This window comes from Centrocercus urophasianus, unplaced genomic scaffold, assembly GCF_019232065.1.
Source record: "Centrocercus urophasianus isolate 14NV4802_14NV808 unplaced genomic scaffold, USGS_Curo_1.0 seq_24, whole genome shotgun sequence".
Taxonomy (NCBI): Eukaryota; Metazoa; Chordata; class Aves; order Galliformes; family Phasianidae; genus Centrocercus; species Centrocercus urophasianus.
In genome coordinates this window covers 9,269,756-9,297,344 of record NW_024884800.1, presented here as the reverse complement: position 1 = coordinate 9,297,344, position 27,589 = coordinate 9,269,756, and the positions used below count along the sequence as shown (strand labels likewise).

General features: G+C 40.1%; 1 protein-coding gene across 5 annotated transcripts in view; it reads right to left on the bottom strand.

The window, feature by feature from the left end:
• The window catches only part of BRWD3 (bromodomain and WD repeat domain containing 3), a 50,221-nt gene that overhangs the window by 21,541 nt on the left and 1,091 nt on the right, over positions 1 to 27,589 (bottom strand). For 2 of the 5 annotated variants that reach the window (XM_042824819.1, XM_042824820.1), the window contains exons 5-13: positions 19,874 to 20,024; positions 17,388 to 17,486; positions 10,931 to 11,091; positions 8,834 to 9,055; positions 7,973 to 8,073; positions 7,228 to 7,298; positions 5,730 to 5,830; positions 3,910 to 3,950; positions 663 to 767 (exon numbers count right to left, since the gene is read on the bottom strand). In XM_042824819.1, the coding sequence (XP_042680753.1) occupies positions 663 to 767; positions 3,910 to 3,950; positions 5,730 to 5,830; positions 7,228 to 7,298; positions 7,973 to 8,073; positions 8,834 to 9,055; positions 10,931 to 11,091; positions 17,388 to 17,486; positions 19,874 to 20,024 (1,052 nt within the window). Of the gene's footprint in view, positions 1 to 662; positions 768 to 3,909; positions 3,951 to 5,729; positions 5,831 to 7,227; positions 7,299 to 7,972; positions 8,074 to 8,833; positions 9,056 to 10,930; positions 11,092 to 17,387; positions 17,487 to 18,178; positions 19,120 to 19,873; positions 20,025 to 21,042; positions 22,150 to 25,095; positions 25,265 to 27,589 lie in introns of those variants that run through there. The other 3 variants (XM_042824823.1, XM_042824822.1, XM_042824821.1) reach the window with 3 other exon arrangements.

Below are 27,589 nucleotides of genomic sequence, written 5' to 3'. Positions count from 1 at the left end.
CTACTGTCATTCGTCCTCAAGTAAGTAAAAAAAGCACCAGTGGCCTAAATTCATTTATCTGAATAGTAACTGAAGAAACTGCCTGTTATTTGTAACAATGGCTGCACAACGCTGGAAACTGCCAAACGTCCAGATTCACATTTGTTTTACATATTGTGCTCTTCTTAATGTTTTAAACTCAATGAATTCATTACAATTTAAACTGTACCCCATAGTACAAAAATAAAACAGTATACATGACATAAAATGAATACTAATGACCTGAGGAAACTATGGCAGTAACTACTAGAACTTTTTTGACAGGTGAGAAAAAACAAGAGTTGTCTTCAACACACACACACATTTATTTTAAAAACATACAGGTCTGCATAGGATCAATGAGGTTCTACTGCAAATCTCTTTCCATGAGGTGAACTCTATTTGACATTCTTACCTCATCAGTAAAATACTAAGTACTCCCCAACCACTACAGTCAGGAACTACCAATTATTAATATTTTCTTCTGGGGGCTAATTAACAGATAGGGCCATGGCATTTTCAATATACCACAAACATGCATTTTTAGTTAACTTAAAGTTAAGTAAGTAGTTTTAAATTCCATGGCAGATTTTGGTCTTTATGTACACAGTGGTAAGCAGCATGCTTTGTTTAGTTTGCTTTACCCTGTCATTTTAGTTGCCATATCCAGGACTACACTCTTCCATTCTTGCTGATGATATTGCCATACTCTTGCCGTTCCATCTCTGCTTCCGCTGACAAATCTTAAACTATGGGGTGGAGGTGGAAAAACAAAAACAGAAAAATGAATCACGAAATTCTGAATAAGCATTAAGTCACTGCTGCTTCTGTCTAACACCCAAATGCCCTTCTTACATGCTCACTGTTCGGTATCTTCACTATGGAGCTTTCTATCCTCAGCAGCAACATGCTCAGAGCATACTAAATGCTGTGGTAAGAATGTTTAGGAGTTTGGCAGAGGACTGTGTTTCCCTCTGCACCAAATATGCACACACATACATGTGTACAGGTAAAACACTTGGAGATGCATACTTGTGTGTATACTCATGCCTTATTCTCTATATGCCTACAAACAGGCATGTTTAATCTGTCATAAAATCTCCATGAACTGATACCACAGAATAAAAAGAAGCTACAAAATTTGGCAAGCCAAGAGCACACGTGTTCAAGTCAGTACAGAAGCTAGAATGTACTTAATACTTTTTCAACACTTATTCTTTACATTGTTTGTGCATCTCTGATCTAGAGAATATAATTAAAAGACAGTGAGGTTACAATTTTCACATCAGATTTTGTACAGCAGAAAACAGTTTATATCTCACAACATTAATTACATTTGGTTATAGCTAGCAGATGGCCTTGGAATGACTTCAATGTCGTAATTCATACAAGCTGCATATTCCCTTTTAAATGACATCAGCAAATCCCTTGAGCAGTTCATAGTGGAAGCAAAGAGAAAGAAATTACATGCCAAGAGTCTAGCATAAATTATAATGCATTAACTTAGGGAAAAGGTGAAGACAGAAAGGAAATACCCACGCTGCATAAAAGTAGTAGCCCTGCCTGTGAAGCTGAATACAAAACCATATCATAAAGCTTTGACCATCAATATTAAGAAGTCATTTTTGTTGGGAATTTTGAAAAAAGCTCCTCGAATAACATTCTTTCCCAGGAAAGCAAACGCCTTTAAAAACGTACTACATTTACATACAGAAACAATGATTGGTTCACCTTTTCACATTTCTTGTCCTGAAATTTTTCATGATGATGAAAAAGTGTTTAAATATATGCACGACAAGCTTTCCTGCTTTATTTATTATTTTTTTAATATAAAATAAAAACATGGTCGTAACTTTTCCATTTAGCATATGAGTATAATTTTCAGTGACTACCTGACTTAATACCCTCAGAGGGACTTGTGCTCTCACATTCCTTGGAAGTAAGGAACTGTTTGTACCATTGTATCAGTACACTCCCACATAATTTTCCACAACAAAGATTTCTGAGTACAGGTGCAGTTGCTCTGGCAAAGGCACTGCTTTGCTTGGATGACTCCTGCAAGCAAAATCCCTTAAACCTTCTGCCTAGCAAAATAAGGAAAATGAGCAAAAGCTGGCATAAATGCATTTACATTAGGATATTGGTCACTAATCATAGCTTGTCATACTGCACTCTAACACAGCTATGCTGCAAAAGCTTGTCACACTGATATGCCTATAGGAACCTCTCACCATGGGCACCCTGATTGCAATTCCCACAGAAGCAACAGCACCCCGACTTAATGCAGGTTTAAAAAGCAAAAGTAGTCATCTAAACTAATTAGCTGGAAATTCAGGATTTGCCTAAGAATTCACATTTTTGCAGACATGTTGTCAGACAGAAGCAAATTTCTATAAATAGTAAAGCAGACCAATAAAATTGTCTACGAGACCCAAAGGCCCAGTGAAGAGCTGCTCTGTGCTTATTCCCCTTCAAGAACAAATCAGATTTTCTCCTGTCATTTTGGAGGCTGTTCATCATATCATGTTCTTCACTAGACTCCCACTGAAGTCAAGTCAAGAACTGGCGAATTCATTAAAACAAACACACTTCCCAAATTTTTCAGAACTGAGCACCAGAAGAGAGAACTTGCTTGGTCAACGCGCCCAGAGAGGGCCTCACAGGAGAAACCATTCACCAAGGAACTAAATTAGACAGATAGCAAAGGGTGGATGACCTCATGGCTCAGCAAAATACCAGCAATGTCATATTATTTAGAAAATGTTTTCAAATTATGCAAATCATTGGCTGCTTTCTGGTTCCCAGCTGATATAAAAGATGCAGAAAGCATAGACAAGAAAGGCTTAAAAACTAAAAAACAAAAACAAAACAAAAAAACCCACAAAACAAACACAAAACCCACTCCACTAAAATAAAAACCAACACATACATAATCTATCAACAACCCTACCAGCTTAAACAAGATAAGTGCACAATTAAACAAAGAAAAAAAAAAAAAAGGGTCCTACATATAACAGTTCTGCAGTTCAAAAATATGGGAGGAGATCTCCTTTGAACGCAAGAGCTAACTGAAGTGCTGCTATCACTGGTAGCTAGTCCACTGCTCTAAGCTGGCCATCAGCACAAGCTGAATTTGGCAAACAGGTGTGGTACAGCCACCATGCTACCCCTTTGCTTCCTGGTGCTCCAGAAAAATAGGTGGTCAGAAGTCATTACCAAATGAGCCACACAAATAAACAGGTAAGTACATATGCTTGCTCTTCACCTCGCCCTAACAGGACTGAAATGATAAAGCAAAAGTAATTGGAAAATGAAATCCCAGATCTTACCGTAAACCTGAAAACCTGAATACACTCAGTTGCTACTGCCAACTTCCTCAGATAAAAGCACCTTGCAACAGAAACCCCATTAATGAAGATCAGATCACAGCTCTTTGCAGATAATTGCACTCCAGTCCATGAAGCACACTTGCTTGTCTGACCATCTACGAATCTGTAACAGTTTTAGCTTAGCTTATGTCTATTACAGTGCTCTTTTCCAGAAGTAACCCTTCCTGTACTTAACAAGCCTACCTGTGAGGTGAGACACTAAAAGGATACAAAATTTGGTTTCCTATTTACTCAATTTAATTAAAAAAAAAAACAAAAAACAACAAACAAACAAACCACACCAAGAAAAGCAGAATCACAGAATGTTTTTTGTTGCTACAGCAGAAGACAGCAAGATTAACCTTGCGGATATGGTACACTTAACTCCTAGTACACTTTAAATAATTTGTCTAAGATTAAGAAGAGCCCACATGCAGTCTTCCTGTTGCACTAAGTTTACCTTGGATTATTTGAAAATTAAATACCATACTTTCAATGGAAAAATCCCAGGGCAGCCACTCACCTGTCTCCATTGTTACAGAACTGGACTGCGACAACTTTGTCCTAAACAAGGAGGGAAAAAATAGTAGTAAGTGCTTTGTAAGATGAAACGCTCATCCAAAAAGATCTCATTGCTGAACTGCTATTTAGCAAATTACACCTTCCTATGCGTCTCCTGTAATACATTATCATATAAATTCAGAAGTCACATCCCCTATTAAAATTTCCCCGAGCAGGCATTTTGTGTTAGACATCAAAAGAGAAAAATCTCGAACAGGCAGTGAATCCACAGCTTTCCAGAAGGAGTTCAGAGACGCAAAGGATTTCTAGCTCAGCCTCTTCAATACTTGCATATTTAGGAGGAAGAAGGTGCAGCAGCTCTGCTCTTACCTGAGCACAGTCTTCCTGCAAACGCCACAGGGCAAACCCTGCCTGGGAACCCTGCACACTTAACACTGCACTGTTAACAGGAGTAAGGCACTCCCAGAGTTCCAAGGCCTGGTAGGTACAGCACTCAATACAATGGTAAAAAAAATGACTTAACAACATACATAAGAGGTTTGCAATTTTTAGATAGAATGTTAAAGCAGTTCAAAATATTTTGTCCACCAACAACTGAAAAAGCAAACAAACCTCGGTTTTATTTCCACTTCTTAATTGTTGAGAAACTAGCATTAAATTTTAGATGTTTTTTAAAAATTATTATTTTATTTTGCTTAATACTTATATTGGCTACATGCACTTGCTAATCTTTCCTCCCACAAGCATTCCCAGGTCCTGACAAGTGTCCAGCTCAGGACTTCTTCAGGGGCAAGCTAACAGCAAGCTGAGTTGTTAAGCAGAATTTCAAAAATCAAAGGAATTTCAGTTTATTCCCAAGCTGATGTGCTGAATACAGAAGACAAGATCTTGCCTGTGAGTAAAACATTTGCTAGATTTACTGACTTGAAGCTCTAAGATGTAAACACAGGACTCATGACTCCCACTGAAGTTCAATTAATCAATTTAGTCCTCAGCCCTAATGCACAAAATATTATTAAAGTTGGTGGCTGGGCTATTACAGTATAAAGATAAATGCTCCAAGCTCCTCATCATTCAGAAGCCTATCAGTGTTGCTGTAAGTTGGCCTTTCTGATATATTGTTTACAAACACAATAAATAATACTGACATCCTCTGTTCTCAGTAACAATTAAGAAATGAAGACAGATTTGACACTATTTTAGTAACAGTTCTTTATCAGATTTCATTAAAATCAAGACATTCAATAGTTTTAATAGAAACCATCAAAACTTGGAAACCTAGAAACTAGTGCTGAAGGTTACACAGATATTCAGAATATTTTTAATTTTAATGAGAATCCCTCTGCACCACTAGTGAAAGAATACTCTTAAGTTTTCCTTGCTTTCTAAATGATCTAGAGTCTGACGCCATACTCTAAAACTAGAATGACTTTGAGGTCTTTTTATTACATGGATTTTTGTCACAAATCTAGTTAAATATTCAAGAACAAATTTAATAGGAATAATAATGTCTTGCATGAAAAGTGCTTTAATTCCCCACCCCATCACAGACTCTCTTCAGGAACAAATGAAACAACCCAGTCCCTCCTCCCATTTCCTGGAATAAAGGGGATAAAATACATAAAACATTCTGCACGCATCTCTGGCTTTAGGGGAATTTTAAAATAAGTATATTACAAACTTCAAGGCATTAAAATACCACGGTGTTGAGAACCAACCAAACTCTGAAGACAGAAAAGAAGTTTAATAGCGTACACAAAGCCTAAGTTCTTGAAATAAGGTAGGGGGAAAAGGAAGATTTCCTTTCCTTTTGTCTCTTACCGTGTGAGATTCCAACTCTGCCATTTTCTCTGGAGACTCTGAGCCCAAATAATATATTCTTATCACGTGGTCAGTACTACCTGTTGCAATGAACATGCCACCTAAGACAGACAGTGTTTCTGGTGAGAAGTCATCCAAGGAACAACTGAATTCAATTACTGCTTTATTGTCAAAGAAACAATTTTAAAGAAGTTTTAAACCGAAAATTTCAATGTAATACAAACACACGTCCTGAAAAAATAAGGCAACCCTGACAAGTTTTGTTTTAACCCGTACTTTCTCAGACCGCCTCAACTTCAATGTAACAATGAGGTCTGCAACAAGTTACAGCTGTAGGTCTTTGTCACCAAAGGAAGAAAAACTGCAAGTTGCAGCACTCATCAACTAATTCTACTAATTCTACTGCCTTCCCCCATACCTTCAGAAATTATCACAGTGCCCTCAGTCAGCCTATGCAGAACAATAGAAGGGGAGCAATTTGATATCCTCACTGGCCAAACCAAACGTGGAAGCACATCTATTTGAAGTGTTTAGAGAAATTATTGATGAACTGGGAGTCAGCGATTAAGTTATTTTCTAGTAATGTTTGTTTGTTCTGTTAATAATATTGCAGAGAAGAAATGGGTGCTCGTGTGTAGCTTATGGCATCAAAATGGTATTAGCGCTTTCAGGACCCCAGATTTTAAAAAAGGAATATGTTAAGGGTTGTGTGGCTCTAGAATAGTTCTCAAATCCAGGTAACAAAAATAAATAAGAAATTACACAATTTTACTAGTAAGAATCACTATTTTTGAGGATTAAGAGCTGTAACAGAGGATCTTATTCAAGCTGATTATTTTCAAATGCATACAAGGGAACATAAGGACTCAGTCACTTACAAATCACTCAATAGATTATTTTATACTTTGCTCTTCAGTACTAAGTAAATTACTGAATAGCTGCTCACTAATGAGACAACTCTGTCTCCCTCCTGCACTCCCGGGCTGGTCTGGCCTCCACGGTTCTGCCAAGCAGCACCACGTGCAGCCTGGGCAGCCTGAGGGAAAGAGGGAGGGCAAAAATGCCCTGAAGGAAATACTGGGAATTATTGAAGCCCAAAGAAGTCTCTAAGTGAAAACTGATCTTTCTAGAATACAGCCAAATTTGGAATTGGCAAAAGAGCCATCTCTAAACAGAAGTCACCTGTCTGGAAGATTTCAAGAACTTTCTATTGAAAATCCTTACTGAAACTTTTTTTCTGAGATGGTAAAGATATTTAAGTCAAATTTAAAACAAAGAAACAAGCACACACACATGCAAAAAAAAAAAAAAAAAAAAAAAGCAGCTTGAAACACACACTGCACAAAGAGATTCAAACAATCACAGCGTGACAGTGCTGTGATTAACTGAAAAAGGCTTTGGTATCATTTGTATTTATAAAGAAGTAATAGCTCTGTCACCCACCAGAGGAATTACAGTTCAGAACATACTTTCCAGCTACCTCATATCACATACATACCAGAACTGAAAGATGAACAAGATATCTGAACGCCAGGCCTGGACCTCTCCGCAAATTTCACAGGGCGATCCCTATATGTGACATCACAGCATTTTACTCTTCATTCCTTTGCTCCCACACTGCAGCTCGTACAGTCAGCGCATTCATCCTAAAACCTTTCATTTCGTAATCATACCTTATTTTGCTAGAGCTTATTTTTATTTGTTTACTAATAAAACTACCATTTTCTAAATTGAAAATATTTAACTTATTTATAATTATATTAACCAACTTAAATCTACTTAAAACAGAACTTGGCAAGCCACTTGTATAATAGGATTTATTTCCTACTAAGTGTGGCTTTGGTGACATCTATAGATCCGTGTTCTTCTGATCAAAAGCAATGAAATATCTTTGCTTGTACATTTCACACAAAGATGTGGTCCTAAACACAAAAGCATTAAGTTCTTCCGCAGCACTGCCTAGCAAAGCACAGAAAAAAGAAAAAATAACCTCCCCTCTGCATTGTAACACCAAGACTCTGCAAGGCATGTAAGACAAAGTGCTCTCTGCCCCACACACTGGTGTTATGTATGGCAGCCACACCACAGTCATCCAGCAGCAAGAATATAGCAGAACACATCCCCAAGTACTTACTCATAGAGAAGGAACATGCCCTTAATTACCCCAGTATTCCTCTCCATTTTAAAATTCCAAATAAATTTGTTTTTCTTCTAAAATAATAATAATAATCTGACAGGCTTACTTAAACTTCATGGTGTTTGCATGCCACTGCCAGAAACAGATTGTTCCATCAGCACCAGTAGAAGTGAGGTATCGTGTTGTGCCTTTTCTTGCTGGAGAGAACTGAAAATAAAGTTTAGAATTCAATCAGCTAATTTCATTCTCCCCCTTCCATGCTACAGATTAGTAAATGGACATTGACAGGAATATTTTTCATTAGCATGTTAACTTTCTCCTCAGGATTACAGAGAGCAGGAACAGGCACAAACACAGAAAATGAACTTGCATAAAAATAAAGCCAAGAAAATAGAAACAAAAACCAAACACGTTTTGACTAGCGAGCCTCTTATGGCCACAGAAAATTCAACTCCAAAAGGAAACAAGCTTAGTCCTTCTGACCAGGGCAACAAGATGAGAGAATACCTCTGTAATTCTCTATGTGTGTGACATTTTCCTGTTTCCTCAAAAAGTCGTAAAGAATTATGATTATTTTCTAAGTTATCAGAACTTTTAAAAAAAGCTTGTGAGGAATGTTATATATACATTGTATACCTATACCATAAATAATATTTTGTTTATACAATTATATATAACACAAAATCAAGTTGTAAAATATTGCCTTAATAATATAATAAGCACATTTCAACAGAGTTAAATTCAGACAAAAGTGGAAGTACAGACAAGGGGAAGAGAAATGAGGTTCCCAGTTGCTGTGTACACAGCTTTCAAGGATGCCAGCTGTTTCCCCCTGACCCTGCCAGTTCATCTGATGCTCTCAGCTGGGACAAACCTACACTGCCAAACACAATGGAAAGAGAAATTTTATTTCCATCTGCTAGTACCATTTTATTTCAATAGCTTACGAAGAAATATTATTCCTTACCTGTATAGAAGTAATGGAAGCAGAATGGCCCTGCAGGACTGCAACTGGGGCACAGGTTCGAAGACACCACACTCTGACAATCTTATCACAACTGCCTGCTGCAAGCAGCGTGTTCTCATAGTTAACAGCCATGTCAGAAATCTCAGCTGAGTGCCCTCGCAGCGTTGAGAGCAGGCGCCCATCATCTGTAGCCCAGATTTTGACCAAGCAATCATCTGACCCCTAATGCCAGAAAAAATTTCCAAAGATTATATAAAATAATCTACATGTTATGTGTCCGTGATACACACGTGGGCTGTGGATGAACAAGAATCTAAAGCACCTCGAGATGAACAACTTCAGCAGGATTCCATAGAAACACATCTGACTTTGGGAATCATTTTGTGATGGCAGGAATTGAGATGTTTGTAAAACAGAAGATACTCTTTTGATTTGTACTAATATACCTAATATACACTGCAAATATAACATCTCTCAGTACCTTCAGTAGTAATCAAGTTTCAGATGAGATGTTTAATTATGTGTTATTAACAGGAACGTTCATCTGTGCGAGCAGGAAGAATCCAATACTAAATGTAAGGTGACCATAAGGGTGGAGGAAGCTCTAAGGAAAATGAGAACTTGAGCATGTGAGGCTCCTCAGAACCTCTGCCAGGCCCCGAGAGCTGCCAGTAGTCAGCTGTACCACGAGGTTTAATTTTTGTTGATGGAAGAAAGCTGGACCACAAAAAGAGAACTCATGGATATCATGCACAACTGAGAGAATTCAGTTTGGGACAGGATACAATCCAACAGCAGCTTATTGTAAAATTCTTCTACCTCTAATAGCAGCTACATAACTTCACATTCAGTCTTAAAGTCTCAGAATATTAAAGACAATTTTTAGGCAGTTCACAGTTACTTGAACTATTCAAATATTAAAAACAATACTAATTTTGACCCTAATTCAAGTAGGCAAAACAACAGCAGAGTGCTACATTCAAGTCTCAGCCTGTGTTTCGCCAATGCTCTCCAAGGACTACCACTGAGCACTCAGGCACATCAACACAGTAACACTAAACATAATGTCAACATCATTTGACTTTAATTACATTTTATTAGCTGCATATAAGTTCACAGACAAATCAGTTTCAGTACTTCATATAACTGCAGATGAGAAAGATCTTTTTTTTTTTTCTATGATATAGATAAAAATGGAAAGGCCCTCACTGTGATCCAGAGTAATAACAATAATAACATTTCTATTTGACCAATTCATAATTAGTGGGAAAGCTAGCAAAGAAAAACAGAGGTAACAATTAGCCTTCCAGGTAAACTGTGCTAGATAGCTATCAATAAGAGGCAAGGGCAAAGAAAAGCCAAGACAAGATTAGCATTCACTCTTTAAAAATGCATTACTAGTTATTAATTTAAAAAAATCTGTTGGTTTTTAAACACAACAAAAACCAAGTGTAGTATCATAGAAATGTATGTTATATATTATCATGAAAAACTGAAAATGGTATTCACATATCCATGTGAATATATACTGACATACTATGAAGTCTAGAAAGTACATTTAGCAGAGGCGTAAATTGCAGATGAAGTAACGAGGCTCTTTATTTGTCACCAAGTTTTTACTGAAATGTAATGCCAGAATTTCCAAGGTTACCAAAGGTAAAATGTAGTTTTTAAAAAAAAAAAAAAAAAGTGTTAAGACTGAACTCAGCAAGCAGTATGCACAATAATTACAAAGTCCAGAATAATTCAGGTGCCATTTAGCAAGAAAGTTGATTAACCAATAGAAATGAGCACACATTTCAAGTGAGAGCTACAAGATGTGGACTGGAACAGCCCTTCTGTAAGGGCTGGCAAGTAGATGGCTGTTTCAGTCTCCCAGAGCCAGAAGCAATTTTAAAACATCGACTCAAATGAAAAGTGAAAACTAACAATGAAAAAGATGGATTTTCATATATATCAAATATTTTCTTCCCTTCTTTTTCTGGAGGCTGTTTCCACATCTCCATCAAAAACAAAGAGGCTGATAAGGGACTCAAAAAGAAGAAAACCAAACTAAGCAAAGCAATCTTCAAAGAAAAGTTAAATTATTAGACTTACTGTAAAAATTCTTCTCCCACTGCGATCAAAGGCTATACAGTAAACAGAAGACAGATGCCCTAATATCCTCTTGTGCATCTTCATCTGTTGGTAGGTGGATGTTGGGAACAAGTGGCTGAAACGTCCACATCCAGTTAATTGCCGTGCAGAAAGAATATTTACTGGAAGAAAAAGTAATAATAAAAATTAAGACCTGCATTTTGTGTCCAGGACTCAAAGGAAACAAATACTGTGTCAATATAAGATTTGGTAACAACGTTTATAATCTATAAATCTGAACCCCTGCCACTTTATCAGGACATTCTGTACAGTCTTCCAAAAAATACACAACCATGAAGGAAGCCTATTACCACACACGATACACCTGGTTTCCTAACAAATATTAAAGCACAATAAAGTGTTTTCATAATTACCAAAAGTTAATCCAAGAGTTCAGATCACGAGCAGGCCACAGATACACTCTGTGGACTTTGAAAATTTGGTATTAGTAATATGTAATTGCCATATAATAATCATCACAAATTTATGTTTGGATGGCATCTCTTTTGTTAGTTTGTTTTTTAATTTGTGATAAAAAAGATTTATTTGGAAAGGACACTGGATCATACGGTCAGGATCAAAAGTTTCCTATGTTTTCTATAAAGTCTCTCTCATTATTGGCAGTAGCAGCAACTTCCTTTCATTTTTAGCACGATATAAGAACAAGAAATACGCAGCACTGATGGAAAGAGTTCCAGTCAAGAGCATCAAGCACAGAAAAAACCCTCAACAACAAATGATACCAATATTGCCACTCCTAGGGGTCCTGATGAAAAGAGGCAGAAACCTCAATGCACAAAGGCACGAGGTAGAGACAAGCACTGCTAGCAGATTTGCTGAAGGTAACTATGAAGCTTTTCACTAGGAAATGAGAGACTAAGCATGAAATTGACTGCCAGGGCACACCACTGCAGGCAGATCATCATGGCTGCAGAATACAGAAAGACGCTAATTCTAATCTTTGATCCAATGCATAATTTGGGATAACTCTTGGCATTTAATTTCACCTGTCCTAATTCATCCCACTTGAACGTTTGACTTCAGAGTTTTGAGAGTTCTTTCTGAATGCCACTCAAGATACACAGCTGTACTGGTGGGTTGCAGACTGCTTGCCATAGGAGGCTCCCTGCAGATCCCCTTATCTTGTGTACTGCACACTGCAGTAGGCAGGACTGCCCAGGAACCATGGGAAGCTCTCGAGTGCCTTTCAGCCCTTTATTTCAACAGCATACTGAACAACTTGACCCATTTTCTTAATTGCATCATCATACTTTTTACCTGCCTACACAAACACCAGGAAAAAAAAAAAAAAAAAAGACCATGGAAGATGTTAGAAAATTACAAAGTCAAGAAGCACCTTTTCAAAGAGTTATGAACTGGTTACACAGTTCTGTATGTTTATAAGATTGAGGCATTTAAACACAGCAGAGAGATAAGCAGGGCAGAAAATGAATTGATCCGGGTTTACAGAAGGTATTTTTGTTTCTCAGTTTTGTGCCCTGAAACTTGGGCTATTTTTAATAATTGAAGGCAACAAAAAAAGCTACATATTAGAAAAAAGGCACAGTAGCATGAAAGAAGTCTGTGCTTGAAAAGAATCAGACTCCCACCATGACCTTATCTTCAGTCAATATTTGTTTTTCATGCAAAAACACATACACAGCAGTGCTAAAGAAGTAAAACACACTAAGCCGAATTAATTTACTATCTAACTACTATTCAAGCAATACCTGATATTATATAGGAACTGCTATATTATATAGAAACTGCCTCCCTTAGCAAAGTAGAAATGAAGATTTGCCCACCTCTTACAGAAGGGAACAGAGTTCCCTTTGTGATAAATGCAGTAAAATGGTACCTTTTGCTTCGCCTATGCATTATTTTTATATATTGCTCAGACAAACCAGCTTAACACCTAACTTCTTAAAAACATTACAGTTCCCCTTCTGGAAATGTAGCACTGCTCATTGTTGTAACTCACACAAAGGACACACCATGCACGAAGCGTAACAGCAGCCAGGCACAAGTGCATCTTAGAACAAAAAGGAAGCTTTCAACACACCTGATTCTCACTGCAAAAAAGCTAAGTGTAAACCAGAAATGTCTACCTCACACACAAAGCCATCACTGAGATCTTAGTCCACCCACACTTCATAAACTCTCACTGCCTTCAAAGGAGCTCTCATACACACATCAGAAAACAACAACAAACCATGCACAAATTCTCCTATCTTTTGGTAGAAGATTAATGGGAATAATACCTAAGTACAGGATAAAGAGCCCTGGGAAATCTGTCTTCTTTGTTACAATAGTTATTATACTCGAAGTCTAAAATCATCAAAAAAAACCCTGATTCCCACGGGTAGAATTAGCAAAATAGCACCCCTAAAAACTTTGGGAAACACATCTAAAATGCTGCAGCACTTGGTGCCATACTAGGCCTAACAGCTGCCAGCTTCGCTCTCCTTCCCCTCACTATTTACTCCTAAGAAAAGGTTTCAAAACTGTCTTGATGTTACGTGCTATTAACAGTGAGCATATCCAGTCTTCTTTTTAAGAAATGAAGCAATTTTCTCCTACAAACAGAATTGCTTTCTCAGATGAAGTTCTGCTCTTCTAGCTGTTAACATGACTGCTATCCATGTGCAGAGATGCCACAAACCTCATTGTTGCTGATAGCCTTTCACCAGCCAAAACATTCCTTACTCACAACCTTCTTGATCTCCAAAACACTCCCTACTGCCACACAGAACTTGGCACGCTCTCCCTTCGGTAAGGAGAGATTGCTGACCTCAGAAATGAATCCAGGTTATGCGATCCTTCTTGCAGCACACTGGTGGGGATGTGGACTCCTGACTCCTTGAGCTAGGGAAAGCCCTGGCTTACAGAAGCACCAACCCACAGCATTAGCTTGGGGTGCTGTGCAGTAAAACATTTCTCTGCTTCTCATAGCCCTTGGTCCTTGAACACACACACTTCCAAAACAAAACCTGCACTTCCAGTGCAAGTACAGGCATCGCTGCAGTGAGTGCAGGGGACACAATCACACTGTAAAACAGTAATTTGTAAGTGGCAGTCTGTACTGCTAGAGATAACAAGACAAATGTAACATCAGGCCTGAAGGCTGGGCACCTCTCAAAGTGTGCAGAAGAGAGGCATCTTGAGCCTGGATTTCACATGGACACTGGAAAACACATGCAGTTGGCTCAGACATGCCAAATACTTTCTCAAAGAGCAAATGTGTCACCAAGACAGCCAGACCTGCTAAAAGCACAGAAACAAAGCATTCTGGCTTTCAGAGCTGCTGACTTCGTGGAACTTCTTCATTCAGTCCCAAAGATACCATTAGCACAAAAACAGCAAAGAAACAGTCTGAAAGGCCATGCTTACCAAGTTCACCACGATACCCTGCTGGCAGCAAGCTTAAATCTTTATCACAAGAATGGAAACAATATAAGAATTCTTCTACCCACTATTTCTACACCTGAGTTAACTATCTGCACAGGCAATTGCAGTAGTTTAATTTCACAACTGCACGTGATGCTGGGCACCCATTCCTTCAGCACAACTACTTCCAGCACTTCAGCAAGCACTTCCAGAAACCCCCAGGCTGTCCCCATCTGACTGCCCAAGGCCGTCCCACGTTAAGTCAGCACAGCACAGGAATTCACAATCATGCTGAAATATTAAAGAGCCTGCTTGTACTTCTTTGTTTAGCATTTTAAAAGAAGACATGGACACTGCAGCACCACTCACCAAAACAAAAATCCCACTTAATTTTGCACAAATCCACACAGAAGAATTTTTTGACACTTGATTCAGGTACAGCCATTGGGAACACCAGAACCAAGCTTCTGTCTCCTGTACACCTTTAGAACAGGACATCTCTGTATTTTTAAACTTTGCCCATACTTTTCTCTCTAACTGGTAGTTTATATATCTACTCCAAGGAGGACCATATTCTTCTAGAAACTGGTATTTACAAAAAGGAACTCCTGGCTATAAAGACTCATTTCCACACAACACTTCTGTATTTCTTAATAGCAGTTTGTGGGAAAATATCAGAAACAAGAAAACATTCTGTTCTCCAAGTCATTAAACAGATACCAAGCAAGTAGCAGAGACCTTTGTCATGATAGCATGACAGTGCTGAAGTCCAATACACCACTATGCTTCATCAGTAACACCAAGTATTCCAAAAAGCTCCTTCTGAAGTATTCATCCAGAACCCCTTATGGAAATACAATTTCTACAGAGATTGAGGTTATGCAGTCAACCTATAATCCAGCTTATTAACAGTCCACCAACCTAAGTGCTAATTTTAAAGTAAATTCAGAACCAGTCTAAAAGAATAAATACAGAGATATGCACAGAAGTAACGTTACCAGTATATGGAAATAGTTCCTTCTTTTTTAAGTGACACAGTATAGCTCAAATCACCTGGCAAAAGCAGGAAAAGTACTAAGGTAATAGTTAATTATGAACAAGCTCTAGGCAAATATTCATTTATTTTTCATACAGCAGATCCATATTAACTTCACTCTTCTGTCACTGTTGCTGGAACACCACAGACCTTATGCAAAGTGTGCCACTGGTTTCAACCACAAGCAGCCTCGACTTTGTCACTTTTACGTCAGACAAAGGTTAATTTTTAGTAAGGAGAGACAGTGAGAAAATGCAGAAACATAAACAAAGGAACAGACATTGTAGAAGCAGAAGATGGTCACCATGATCCCAGCATCTCTAGAGGAGAAATGGCTGGGAAGGAGAATGGAATCTCCTTTAAAAAAAAATAAATTATTTTCAGAGATTAAGCAAGGATTGTGGTCAGGAAAAAGAGGAAAAAAAAAAGAAGGAAAAGAAAAACAGTATCCTTAGTACTCAGTTTTCTGATTTTTAAGTTAAATTAATCATGCCAGTTGGATGGAGTTCAACAGAGACTTCCCATTAGAGATTTCCACTCAACAGATAAGAGAAATGCACATGAATAAATCCCCTAACAAATCAGGGGAAGTCCATATATCTTCACAAAAATTCACATGGTAATCATAAATAAAATACCCTAATATGAAAAGAAATCATGACAGACAGGACTTATATTTATGCCTGTAAGAATCAAATTTGCTTGCTGCAAAAATAGTTAATGAAAATTCGGACCATACTAGGAAAAGAGGTTTCAGTTTAAGCAAAACAGAGCTCTGTGATGATAAATAAGCTGAATGCACACATACATCTGAGTTCTATACAAGTTCTTTATCCAACTGAAAGCAAATACAAGTGCTGGTTTGGTGATTATTTCCTTTTATGTAGAAGGATGCTGCAAGTAGTCTGCTTTCTGTCATAATTGAACTAAAATGAATTCTTGAGATAAAAGTTATCTGGGAACCAGGTGCTTTATTCCAGCTAAAGATCTTGAAGGAAAGATTGTCTACATGCTCCTGTGACCATGCCTTTTCAATCATATGGGCATATGCACTTTTTACACGGGTGTATCATAACAGATCAAAGCCTATTTCTACCTAAACATGTGTACATATATTATAGAAGGCTGAAGCCAGAAGAATGCAAAAACAATTATTTGATTGTCAGTGAGGATTGTTTTTTAGATTAATTAATGGTGACATCTTAAAAAAGCCACTAATAAAAACATTAATGATAACATGAGCCAGCAGTGTGCCCTTGCTGCTCAGAAGGCAAATTGTATCCTGGGCTCCATCAAAAGAGGGGTGGCCAGCAGGGACAGGGAGGTGATTGTCCCCCTCTGCTCTGCTCTTGTGAGGCCCCATCTGGAAAACTGCGTCCAAGTGTGGAGCCCACAGTACAGAAAAGACAGGGAGCTGTTGGAGAGGGTCCAGAGGAGGGCCATGAAGATGATCAGGGGACTGGAGCACCTCCCCTGTGAAGACAGGCTGAGGGAGATGGGCTTGCTCAGCCTGGAGAAAAGAAGGCTGGGGCATGACCTTATTGCAGCCTTTCAGTACCTAAAGGGAGCCTACAAACAGGAGGGGAATCAACTCTTTGAAAGGGTAGATAACAGCAGGACAAGGGGAAATGGTTTTAAGTTGAGGGAGGGAGATTTAGGTTGGATGTCAGAGGGAAATTCTTTACGGAGAGAGTGGTGAGGTGCTGGAACAGCTGCCCTGAGAGGTTGTGGATGCCCCATCCCTGGAGGTGTTCAATGCCAGATTGGATGGGGCCCTGGGCAGCCTGGTCTGGTATTAAATGTGGAGGATGGTGGTCCTGCATGTGGCAGGGGGTTGGAGATTCATGATCCTTGAGGTCCCTTCCAACCCTGGCCATTCCGTGATTCTGTGAAAACCCAAATTAGCAATTCAGCCGGAAAGAGTTAACTTTAAGATGGAATATTAATAAAAACACAGAGGAGGCAAAACCACCTCATTTATGTTTCAAAACTCACCCACGTTTGGTGGTTTCCCATAATTTACAGGTAGTTCGGGAGGCCGGCCTCTGTGAAGAGCTGCAAATGCTGATCCCTTCCATAGTGTGTGCCTGAAATCTGTATGGGAAAGATTAACAGCAGGTTAAAGAAATGATCAGCCAAGCCAGGCCTAACTGACCTATTCTTCCCAGAAGCAACAGCATCAAGCAGCACTCCCAGCACCCTTGTCTGTCATTTCTCAGCCTCCAGGCTCAACTGTTCTCATGGAAAAGTAAAATTCATCTTTTTGAGTAGTTTGTCAGAAATGTAATTGGGGGAGGCTGTTAAGCTGATTTCTCATTCCTAAGCAATATGACCATAAATGTTTTTAGCTTGTTTTTGCTTCATTTTGGTGAATAGTTTCTAATCTGCTGGTAAGAAAAAGAGAACAAAAAAAGTAGGTGCACACTGTATTGAAGCAACACTGAATTCTGGTGTGATTTTAGTCTTTTTGGAATCCCAACACCTACAAGATCTCTCCTTACAAACTGTACATTTGGGAATATGCTCACATACGTTTTTTCCCTGAAAAGAGGAGAAGGGAAATTTTTTTCAATAAATCTGTTTTCTTGCAATTGGTGGCAATATGCCTTATCTTCAGATACTCCTCTGCACCCCTGTGCCCCTCCCCCCCAAACGTAGCTATTAAAATGAAGACTGTTTTCTTTAAAGGCACTCCAGCTACACGCTGCCAACTGGCCTCAGAGAGCCTTCTCTCCAGAACAATAGCAATTTTTCTGAGACTGTTCAGAGAGCCTCAGAAATTAGACCTGGACTTCTTCCATTTCTGGCCATCTGGAGGGGAGAAACGAGCCGCCACAGTGAATAAGAACTGAAAGAGAAGGACAGTGCCACAGATTGGTAGGTCCATGTATCAGCACCTCGATCTCTGAACACGCTGTGTACAGGGTTACATGACTCAACAAGACTCCTGAGAGCACCCTCTATTACAGTCCAAACTGTGCCACAGAGCATTCTGATGTTGCACCTTAAAAGCAACACTTAAACTTCCCCAAATTGATCAAAATAACTGCGAATGCTAACGGTAAATGGAAGCTTCATACTGAAGCACAACTAAGAGTAAAAACAACCAACCCATATGTGTCAATTTTGAAAAGGTACACTGTCCCACGCTAGCGAGTGCACACCGAATTGCAGTGTCACAGCAGCTCTTTTCCTGAAGGAAAAAATCCCATCATAAGTCCAGCAGAATTCTCTTTCCAATGAAGATGTCACTTAAAAAGCACTATATGTCAGCAATTCATCTAGCCTCTGTTCCCTAATTAACCCAGAGACCAGCTCTTAGCATAGATATGTTCTTTTCCATGTTTTCTTCTAAGATGCAAAGCAATGTGAAATGAAGAAATGTTTTGCTGCGAACCTCCCTGCAAATCTGAAGTTCTCCAGTTATAACAAAGTATAGATTCACCCCCAAACTTTGGATAAGTGATTGCAGACACGACATGCACCAGGTGACATCAAATGGATTAGCAAGAAGCTACCATCCTGGTTACGCATCTGAGTCTGACTTCACATGCAGAAAATTTAGCGCTCAATTGCCACTGACACAGGAAGGTGCAGCTCTCCACCCCGGCTCTTCTCTCAGGAGGATGCTCCTTTGTCACCTCCAGCACTCTGATCCACGAGCTCATTTAATTCAGTACTTACCATAGCAATACCAAGTTTTGCAACAGTTCAGCTGTGAATCAGCACATCATAGGATCAGACAAGTTCTGGCTCCTACAGGGGAGAAGTGGCAGGGAGGAGGGAAGGGAGGAACCACTCTTTTCAATAGCAAATGGCTCTCAGATCCGCTTAGTTATAACACAAAAGTGTGCTTTCAGGATCACTGTCTCAAGCAGAGCAGTTTTTCAGAAGGACTAGACTGGTGTCCTATTCAAGAAGGGAACAGGGGATTTTGTTCAAATTAACTTCAAGCAAGGACAAGCAGGAAACTATCACCAAAGAATGGCTCACTTTCTCCAACCCTCTAACTGCTGTCCGAAATGCCACCCTACCCTTCAACCTGTCTGTACAGCCAGACAATCAAATAAAGGAATACACCAGTGTGAAAGATAGCCCAGCAAAATATATACTGTGGTAGGTTATTTCAGACACACGCACACGTTTATGCATTTGGAAAAATATGGCTATTTTTCAGGTGGGTCAAATCTCTAATCCAGTTCATCACACTGTTGACACAAATACCAGTCCAACAAGCTTGGGAGGGAAAGGAGAAGTAACAAGATAAGGCAATAATAGACACAGAGATGGCATTCCCAACCAAAGACACAATAACAGGGCCAGCAATAACTGTGTTTTAGCAAGACCACAATAAGTAAGCAGGAGCTGAAAAGCAGAGAAGATAAACCAGGGTTTACACGAACAGATACAGATAACACAATATGGATTGAAACAAAAGGTTTCGTTCCTCAAAACAAAATGCAGACAGACATAAATCTTACCTTTTGCTGCCCTTAACAGAGATTGCCGCCCAACTCCCAGCAAGGTCTGCACACCTAAGACGCTCTGTGGGATTTCCTTGTCTAAAAGTGGCCCGAGTCTCTCACAGATCCTAAGAAGATAATCCGGAGGGATGTGTGCATTGACAGCCACCTAAACATACAGATAACACAGGTATCTGAAAATCGGTTCATTTTTGCTTCTGCTAGTTTTTTTTTTTTTTTTTTTAATTCCCATTCAAATATTAAAATTAGTTACTTAAATGATTTCTAAAATGAAGATGGTGAAAGTGTCCTCAAAATTGATTATACCTAAAATATCTTTTAACATGTCACAGAATGTGGAATAAGTCAGACTAGAAAAATCAAGGTAATAACAGCCAGAGTAGTAATTTAGAACGCTCTTTAATAACAAACAAAAGATCCCAGAAACACAGCATTCTCACTGCATTGGTCTGATCAAATGAAGTATTGCCTGGGGGCTTCTCCAGTCTGTTTTACCCTTCAATTCATTCATGCACTATGTTTTGCTTAGCTGAAAAACCCTTGCCTTACATCACTGTAAGAAGTGCATGTACAAAGCCTGAAAACCCTACATATTATGCTTAGAGCAATACCCAGTCCTTATTTTCTAATTGCTAGGAATAGTAACTTTAAGACCCACATTTGCCAGCTCCTAATTAGTTATCCCGAGAAATCATTCCTCCTTTTCTGCTTTAGACAGAGACTGTTTTCTATGGGGATATGATAGCTTCCCCAACAGTCTGTCCAAACAGCAAATAAGCTTTGCTGCCATGTCTAGAGTGCTCTGCAGCTGCCTGACTACTACTACACCCACCAGCTGCCAACAAAAATATGCAACATCAGAGTTCATTTGACTCCTTCAACCCAGGATGTAGAGCTACGACCACCTCTTTTCTAAGATCAACAACAGCCAGCCTTTCAACTCCTTGGTACCTGTGATTGAAGACTGAGAAAACAATGAACTAGAACTATTTGCAAGTGCTGTATCTCTTGCAACATCATGAAGAATAAGATGATACTAAAAGAGCTTTTTTTGTTTTCCCAAGCCACAAGCTAATGCCAAGTAATACTAAAGCCAACCTGAAAAGGCCAGAACAGCATTCATTGTAAAGAAACAGCAGCAGGCACATGTGTATGCACACACCCACCAGAACACTGCAGCTGTGTCCAGTCATACCCAATGCTGGTGAGGAGCTCTAAGCACTCTTCAGCAACGCAGGTCCCTTCCCAAAGTGCAGGACAAGTTTTTGCCCAGCTTGACTACTCGATATAGTTTCCCTTGGCATCAGCCCCAGCGCTCATCTATCACACTGCGAACTGTTTCGGCTCCCCAGGCTCAGAGAACATTCAACCCACAGAAGGGAAAGGCACTCTGCAAAGCTGACTGTGATTCAGACAAGCTGATGGAAGAGCTTTCCACCAAAGATGGTGGAAAGGAGAGAACCGCTTCCTTTAATAGCAGAGCATCACCAGACAGGTCTGGCTACTCTCTTCACCTACACCCACGAGAGAATGCCCCAGAACAGCAGAGGGAGCGGCAGGCAGCTGAAAAGAGGAACAGACAACCACTTAATTGAGGTGTTCTGCCAAAACACTACTGGTTGAGCTGTGTCATCACTGGCGTTATTACCACATGTCATTGGGAAATGGTTCATTCCAATTGGGCAGCAGCAGTGGTGCTACGGGGCCCAGAGCAGTGAGTCATGTTGTACAATGTCACCACCGCAGTGCAGGCAGGATCAGCGCCGTCCCACAGCACGAGTGAGATTTTAACCAAACAAATCACAGCCTTTTCTAATGACCCAGACAAGGTACTATTTAATTGAAATCACTCAAACACTCCCAGTCTGAATGGAAACTCTTACAGAAGAGTAAGGCTTCACCATGCAACCTCTCATTCACTGCGTGCCAAAGATCTGCAAGGCAAAGCAGAAAGGCAAGCTCCTCCAAAGCCCTGGGCTTTGTAATTCTGCAAGAAATATAAACTTGATAACTACATTAACAAAGGCTCACATCATTAATTTTCTTACTATGAGCATTAAGGAATGAACGCCCCGTACCACGAATGTCACCCTATTCTGAGCAGCTTCTGCAGCCAAACTTTTTTTTCCCCAAAACCATACAGGTTCAAAATGATATCAGTACCCAATTGTGCAGACAGTGAGGTCCAGGATGTTAGTATGTGTAGTTATAAATTGACAATAGTTGGAAACTACATGATATAACAGTAGCCAAAATGAGATACAAGGATTACGTGAACTTTTCTATTTGTTTGTCATTCTTAGCTGTTTGTAAATTATAAATATAATTTATGTATATATATACATACACATATACATACATACAGTAAAAAAGGCTTTGTTATCGTGTGCTAGCCTCTCTTCACTATGTAAGGGAAGGATCTGAAACAAAAGCAATCTAAGGAGAAAATATGCAATGTATTAAATTCAGAGTGCAAAATGCTCTTTCACAGCTCTGATAGGTAGTAGCACGTTTCTCAGTCAACAGCTATTAATTCTAACAGTTATTCAAACTCCAAAGAATAAAAGGGAGCTGGTAACCAATCCAAAAGCAGAAAAAACTTTCATTTCAATTTTAGAGTAGAAATCCTCCTCTCTCTGGAAACCTTTCAGAAAGGCCGAACATTCTCTCAATGTAACACAGCAAAACACATCCCTTTTCACTCAGGAACACACTGTTTGAAGCCTTGCTGCTATTCTATGTCTGGAGAGAGGTGTTGGATTAAGCCTGGCAGCAGATATCCTACTGTGGAGACAGAGCCTGGCTCTACTAACACAAAGCACACGTTATTCAGCAAGAACTGACTGACTCAGTACATCTATTCAGAAATGGAATGCTACTTGCTTGCATAAAGACCTTTAAGGCAGTTGTTGGTTTTTGGGGGTTTTTTTTGTTTGTTCATTTTTTTTTTTTAAAGAACAGCAAGGGGAGTGAGCACCAGCACATCTGCAGACCTGCCAGCACTCAAAGATCAAAGATGGATGTGCCAGAACCCTGAGCATGTGGCAGCTATCTGTAGATGCCTGGCGGTGATTTGTCTGGGTGGCCGAGATGCTAAGCAGCTCAGGACACAGACATCTGGCTGCTCCCTGCCAGACCAGGAAAGTTGGTGAACCCAGCACGGAGCCAGAGCTAAACCAGCACCAGGGAGCTGCCAGATCTCAGCGCTCAGTTTTATTGGACTGTAAACTTTCCTCAGCAACATTTCATGTGGAGCATATTGCACAGACTGGCCGCGTATCAAAGTGATCGCTCCCTTTATTAACACGCCCTGCCCATCAGCTCCGCCACCTGCAATCAGAACCACACCACACTAAAGAAGAAAGGCTGCATGGCTCTCCTTCCCCTGTCATTTACACGTTTCTACAAACCACAGCAGCCTAAGTGGCCCCTAATCTGTATATTAATATTGTTACTACCAAACAGCTACGCAGGCAGACAGCAGTAGAAGTAAATTCTCATGGAGATTTTTTTCCATAGTAACTTCCAACTAAAACGCTTAAACTGCAGCCTGGAGCAGAACAAGGAATTTTGTTTTCAGGTTCCCAAAAAAACTTGAAACAAAGTTCCTGTCTCTCACCTCTGCGTGAGAGCTGCACACTGATTTTAAAAATCACCCCAAATTGTAAAGCTGCAAACACATGGCTGAGAAAAATGAAGCCTCCCAGATTACATTTGCATTCAAAGAAGGACAGAAAAAGGCAAAGCTTAGCGTCAGCTACAGCCACATTTGCTGTGTGGCAAAGAGGTGGGATGCCAAAATTAAACAGCAGTAAGCATATTATCACCTCCTCAAGTGCATTAGAAAATATCTTTAGAATATTAAAAACTATTTTTGAAAAATAAATACAAATTAGAAAAAAAAAAAGCAAGAAACTAGCAAGACAGGCCAAAAACATGCTAAACAAGGAGCTTTTAAAGGACTGTTTTAAAATAACTCAGAAGAGCTGAAGGCATGCTAAGAGAGAGCCAGTTCTACAGACATACTGAGATAAATGATAAAAATGGCTGTTGCCTTTATATGAAACAGTCCTATACAGGTGAAAATATCAGAGCATGAGACTGCCAGAGCACCGCAGAAATGCTTTCCAATAACCAACTTTGCAGGTCTTGCAGACCTAAAAACTCGAGTAATCAAGCAAAGCCAGTATGTCCTAAAAACTCCATGTAAACAGCTCCAAGTGAACTTCATCACAACAGCTTGAACTAATATGCAAATATGCTGCTACACAGATAAGCAGCTGCAAATAAGGAACTATTGCTGAAGTCACGTAAGGGCTAGAAGAAAGTAATACCTTTAAACCTGTTTATGCTCTTGATGTTGGAAGTATTACAACATAATCTCAGACTGCTAAGAAAAGAGTCCTCACTGGGCAGCTAAGATACAGGCAAGAGGCTTGCTGATCCCCGAAACAAACAAACAAAATCCCCTGGAATTACTGCTGACAGTTTCTCCTCCCAAGAACAGTTCAATAAACAGGAAACAAGCAAACAAAAAGCCAACTCATTGTGATTACTACTTATAATGAGATGCCTGTGTTCCCAGGGTCTGGAACGAGATAGCTCTGAAACGCCTCTTCAGGGAAGCCTAGAGAAACGTGGCTTCAAAGCACCAACTCCATCTGATGCAAAAGCTGCACAGCGGAGGGAAGGCAGAGAACAAGGTGGGCCTTGGAAGGCCCCTTCCCACCAGGTCCTGGGGCAGGCAGGCAGCCGTGCAGCAGCAGCAGATTTCTGACCTCCAGGCAGCCGCACCATGCTGCTCTCATTTGCCAAAATAACAATCAATTAAGAATCAATTGACAACTCCATCAAAAAGCAGCAGAGGAGACCAGAGGACCAAGACAGCTGAGCAAGCAGGAAATTACTCAAGACCTCAAATATGGAATCGCAACAAAAGAAACCTCAGATACTGGACTTTCATAAGACGTCAACAATATGCATATACGCAGAAATTCAAAAGCCATTATCCACTCAATTTCCTCAGGGAGAGTGGGTTGGAACTATCATATAGCAGATGACATTTTCCTGAGGTGACAAAACCACACCACCTCTCTGCTGCTAATGCTGGGATTGGCAATAGCTATAAATAACGGCACCTCAGATTCACAGCTAGTTTTAAATCAATGCAGATGGACGAGGCAGAAACCCAAAGCCAAATCCCATAAGCTGTTCCATACCAGTGCAGCCATCCACAGATACAAATTCTCCACTCAGAGACACCGTCCAACAACAGCTGATGTTCTGTTTTTCCTAAAATTAAGCACAACTTCAGCACAAAGAACAAATCAGCCTTTGCCAGCATAGACAGTCCTTCAGAAAGTTCTTGAAAACCAGAAAAGTCATTTTTATCAGGAATGAACAAAAATAATTTCCAAAAACTGCCCACTGGAGACTGCTCTGGTAATCTAAAGCAGCTCAGCTCAACTCGTCTGCTCAGCAGCTGGCTGTACATTAAGCTGCTGTGGTTAATTTAAAATAGAAGTACTAATTGCATGCAAGTTCAACATACCTAAGACCTTCATAATGAAAGTGAGGACCCTCCCCTTTACAAGCATGTTTCATGTCCCAAGACCACCAGCAGCTAATAGCAAAGTAAAAACTGCTTGGAGCAGGCAGACCTTTGGAGCACACCTGGTAGACAGGCAGCCACATGTTGCACATAAGAAGTGCTCTAAAGTGGAAAGAAGCAGGAAACACAAAGGGAACACAAATGCAGAACATGCTCATGTTCTCTGTGTGGCTTCGCTCACCAGATACAGTACTTATGAGTGTATCTTCAACTATTCTCCTGCCTGAGGGTGCCTGATATGTAAAGTGAAGGACTAAGTTCAAATAAGAAAGAAAGAAATCTCTTAACAGAGAGATTTCGGATCTTGACTGAAAGCTTGAGGGAGGTGGGAGTAAACATTAACTAGATAAAAGCCACCTGCTAGGTGATTTGGTTGTTCCATCTTTATCATTTCAGAAAGAACTCAGAGCAATAGCACACTCTACAACAAGAGCATCAACGCATTCTTGCAAAAATACCAGCTCTAGACTAAACAGTCAGACAGAGAATAGAAAAACATCAGCAATTAGGACAATAAATTCTTTGTCAGATTTGCGAGAGCAGAATATTGGGCAAACAAACCTAACTTCTCTGGGTTTGCAAATCTCTCATTTTGCTCAATTATCTCAGGCCTGCCTGCCCAGTGCAGTTGCAACACAAGGCAAAGATTGTAACTGATTGCCTTTCTGCTTCTCAGTGGTCAAACAAGAGAAATGGGTAGAAAAAAAACTCCATCCCTGACTGCTAGCATCAGTAATTAATTTTTTATTCATGAGGTGAGATAATTAAAGTTAAGTTCAGAGTTTTTTCTTCTCCACAGCCCTAGCTTTGTTCTAAACATTACATTCTAGATATCTAGCTAGCACAGAAGTCAAGTAGTTCAGGTTAATATACAATCATATGTATCCAAAGGTCCAAATTCCAGATTCACCAAACTCTAAGCAGAGTGGGAAAAAGGCTTTCCTGCCACATTCTTGACAGTAAAAGCTTCAGCCTGAGGATTAATTGAAGCTCAGCTCATCCCATATAGCATCAACCTGTCTTGCTGTAATGATTAGCTCGTGGTCCTGTTCCTAACTGATTTATCATGTTAACCAGCTAAACAAAACTAGAAAAGAGATGACAAAAAAAGGATAACTGTTGATTAACTTAAAAGAGAAGAAAAAAAAGATCTTATATTTGGCTTTGATAATTCTATGCTCCAAGAAGCAACTTCCCATTAATTCCAAGCCTCACTTTACTCCAATTTGCTTCCTGCTTCTGAAAGTCTTAAAAACATACATCTTCAGCAGCAGCACCTAACACAGAAGAAAAGGCTTTAATGCTTTCCTAGCCACACCTCACAGAACTAAGTGGAAAAACAGACACAATGCAACTGATGAAGCAAAACAGTCTGAAATCAGCTTTCACACTGCAGCTGTTAGCACCCTTCACTGCATGCAGGCACAATCTGAACCCAAACTGCCCTGTTAGATTTCAGATGCTCTAGGAAAATCACACACAGCATTGAGATTTATTGAATGCAGTACTTACTCCATTTCTGCTCACTCAATAAACAGCTCTAGAATTATCCATCACAGGAATGACAAAGCACAATCACCTTAAATTCTCTGTATGTTTCAGAAAAGGAAAGCCAGGAGCACCAATGTCTCACCTCAATGTCAGGAACTCTCCCACCTGCACCTGAACACCTAAAATAGTGCTACAATGGAAAACCAACCGCATAGCAAGCTACAGGACAACACTCGTTGTCAAAGCCCGCACCAGCACGGCGCTCTGCGGGGCGGGAGCACGAAGCTCCCCCCGCGTGCGGAGCGGGACGCTCACAGCGCGTTATAGGGCTACAGCCAAGCCGCCAGCTGCAGTGCCAGAGCCGTCACCCACGGGCAGTGACGATAGGGCCCCTTTTCTCTGCGGCCCTCAGCGGCCGCGCCTTCCCCGGCGCAAGGCAAAGCCGCCCTTCCTCAGCGGCGGGCACCCACGCGGCTTTGACCCACCCGCGCCGGTCTCCCCACATCTATCTCACAGACTTTTCGTGTTTTCAACGCCACGCTTCCCAAGCGGGGCCCGGCGCAGGCCGCGCCCGCAGGCCCAACGCCGCGGGGCGGCCCCGCAGCTCCGCA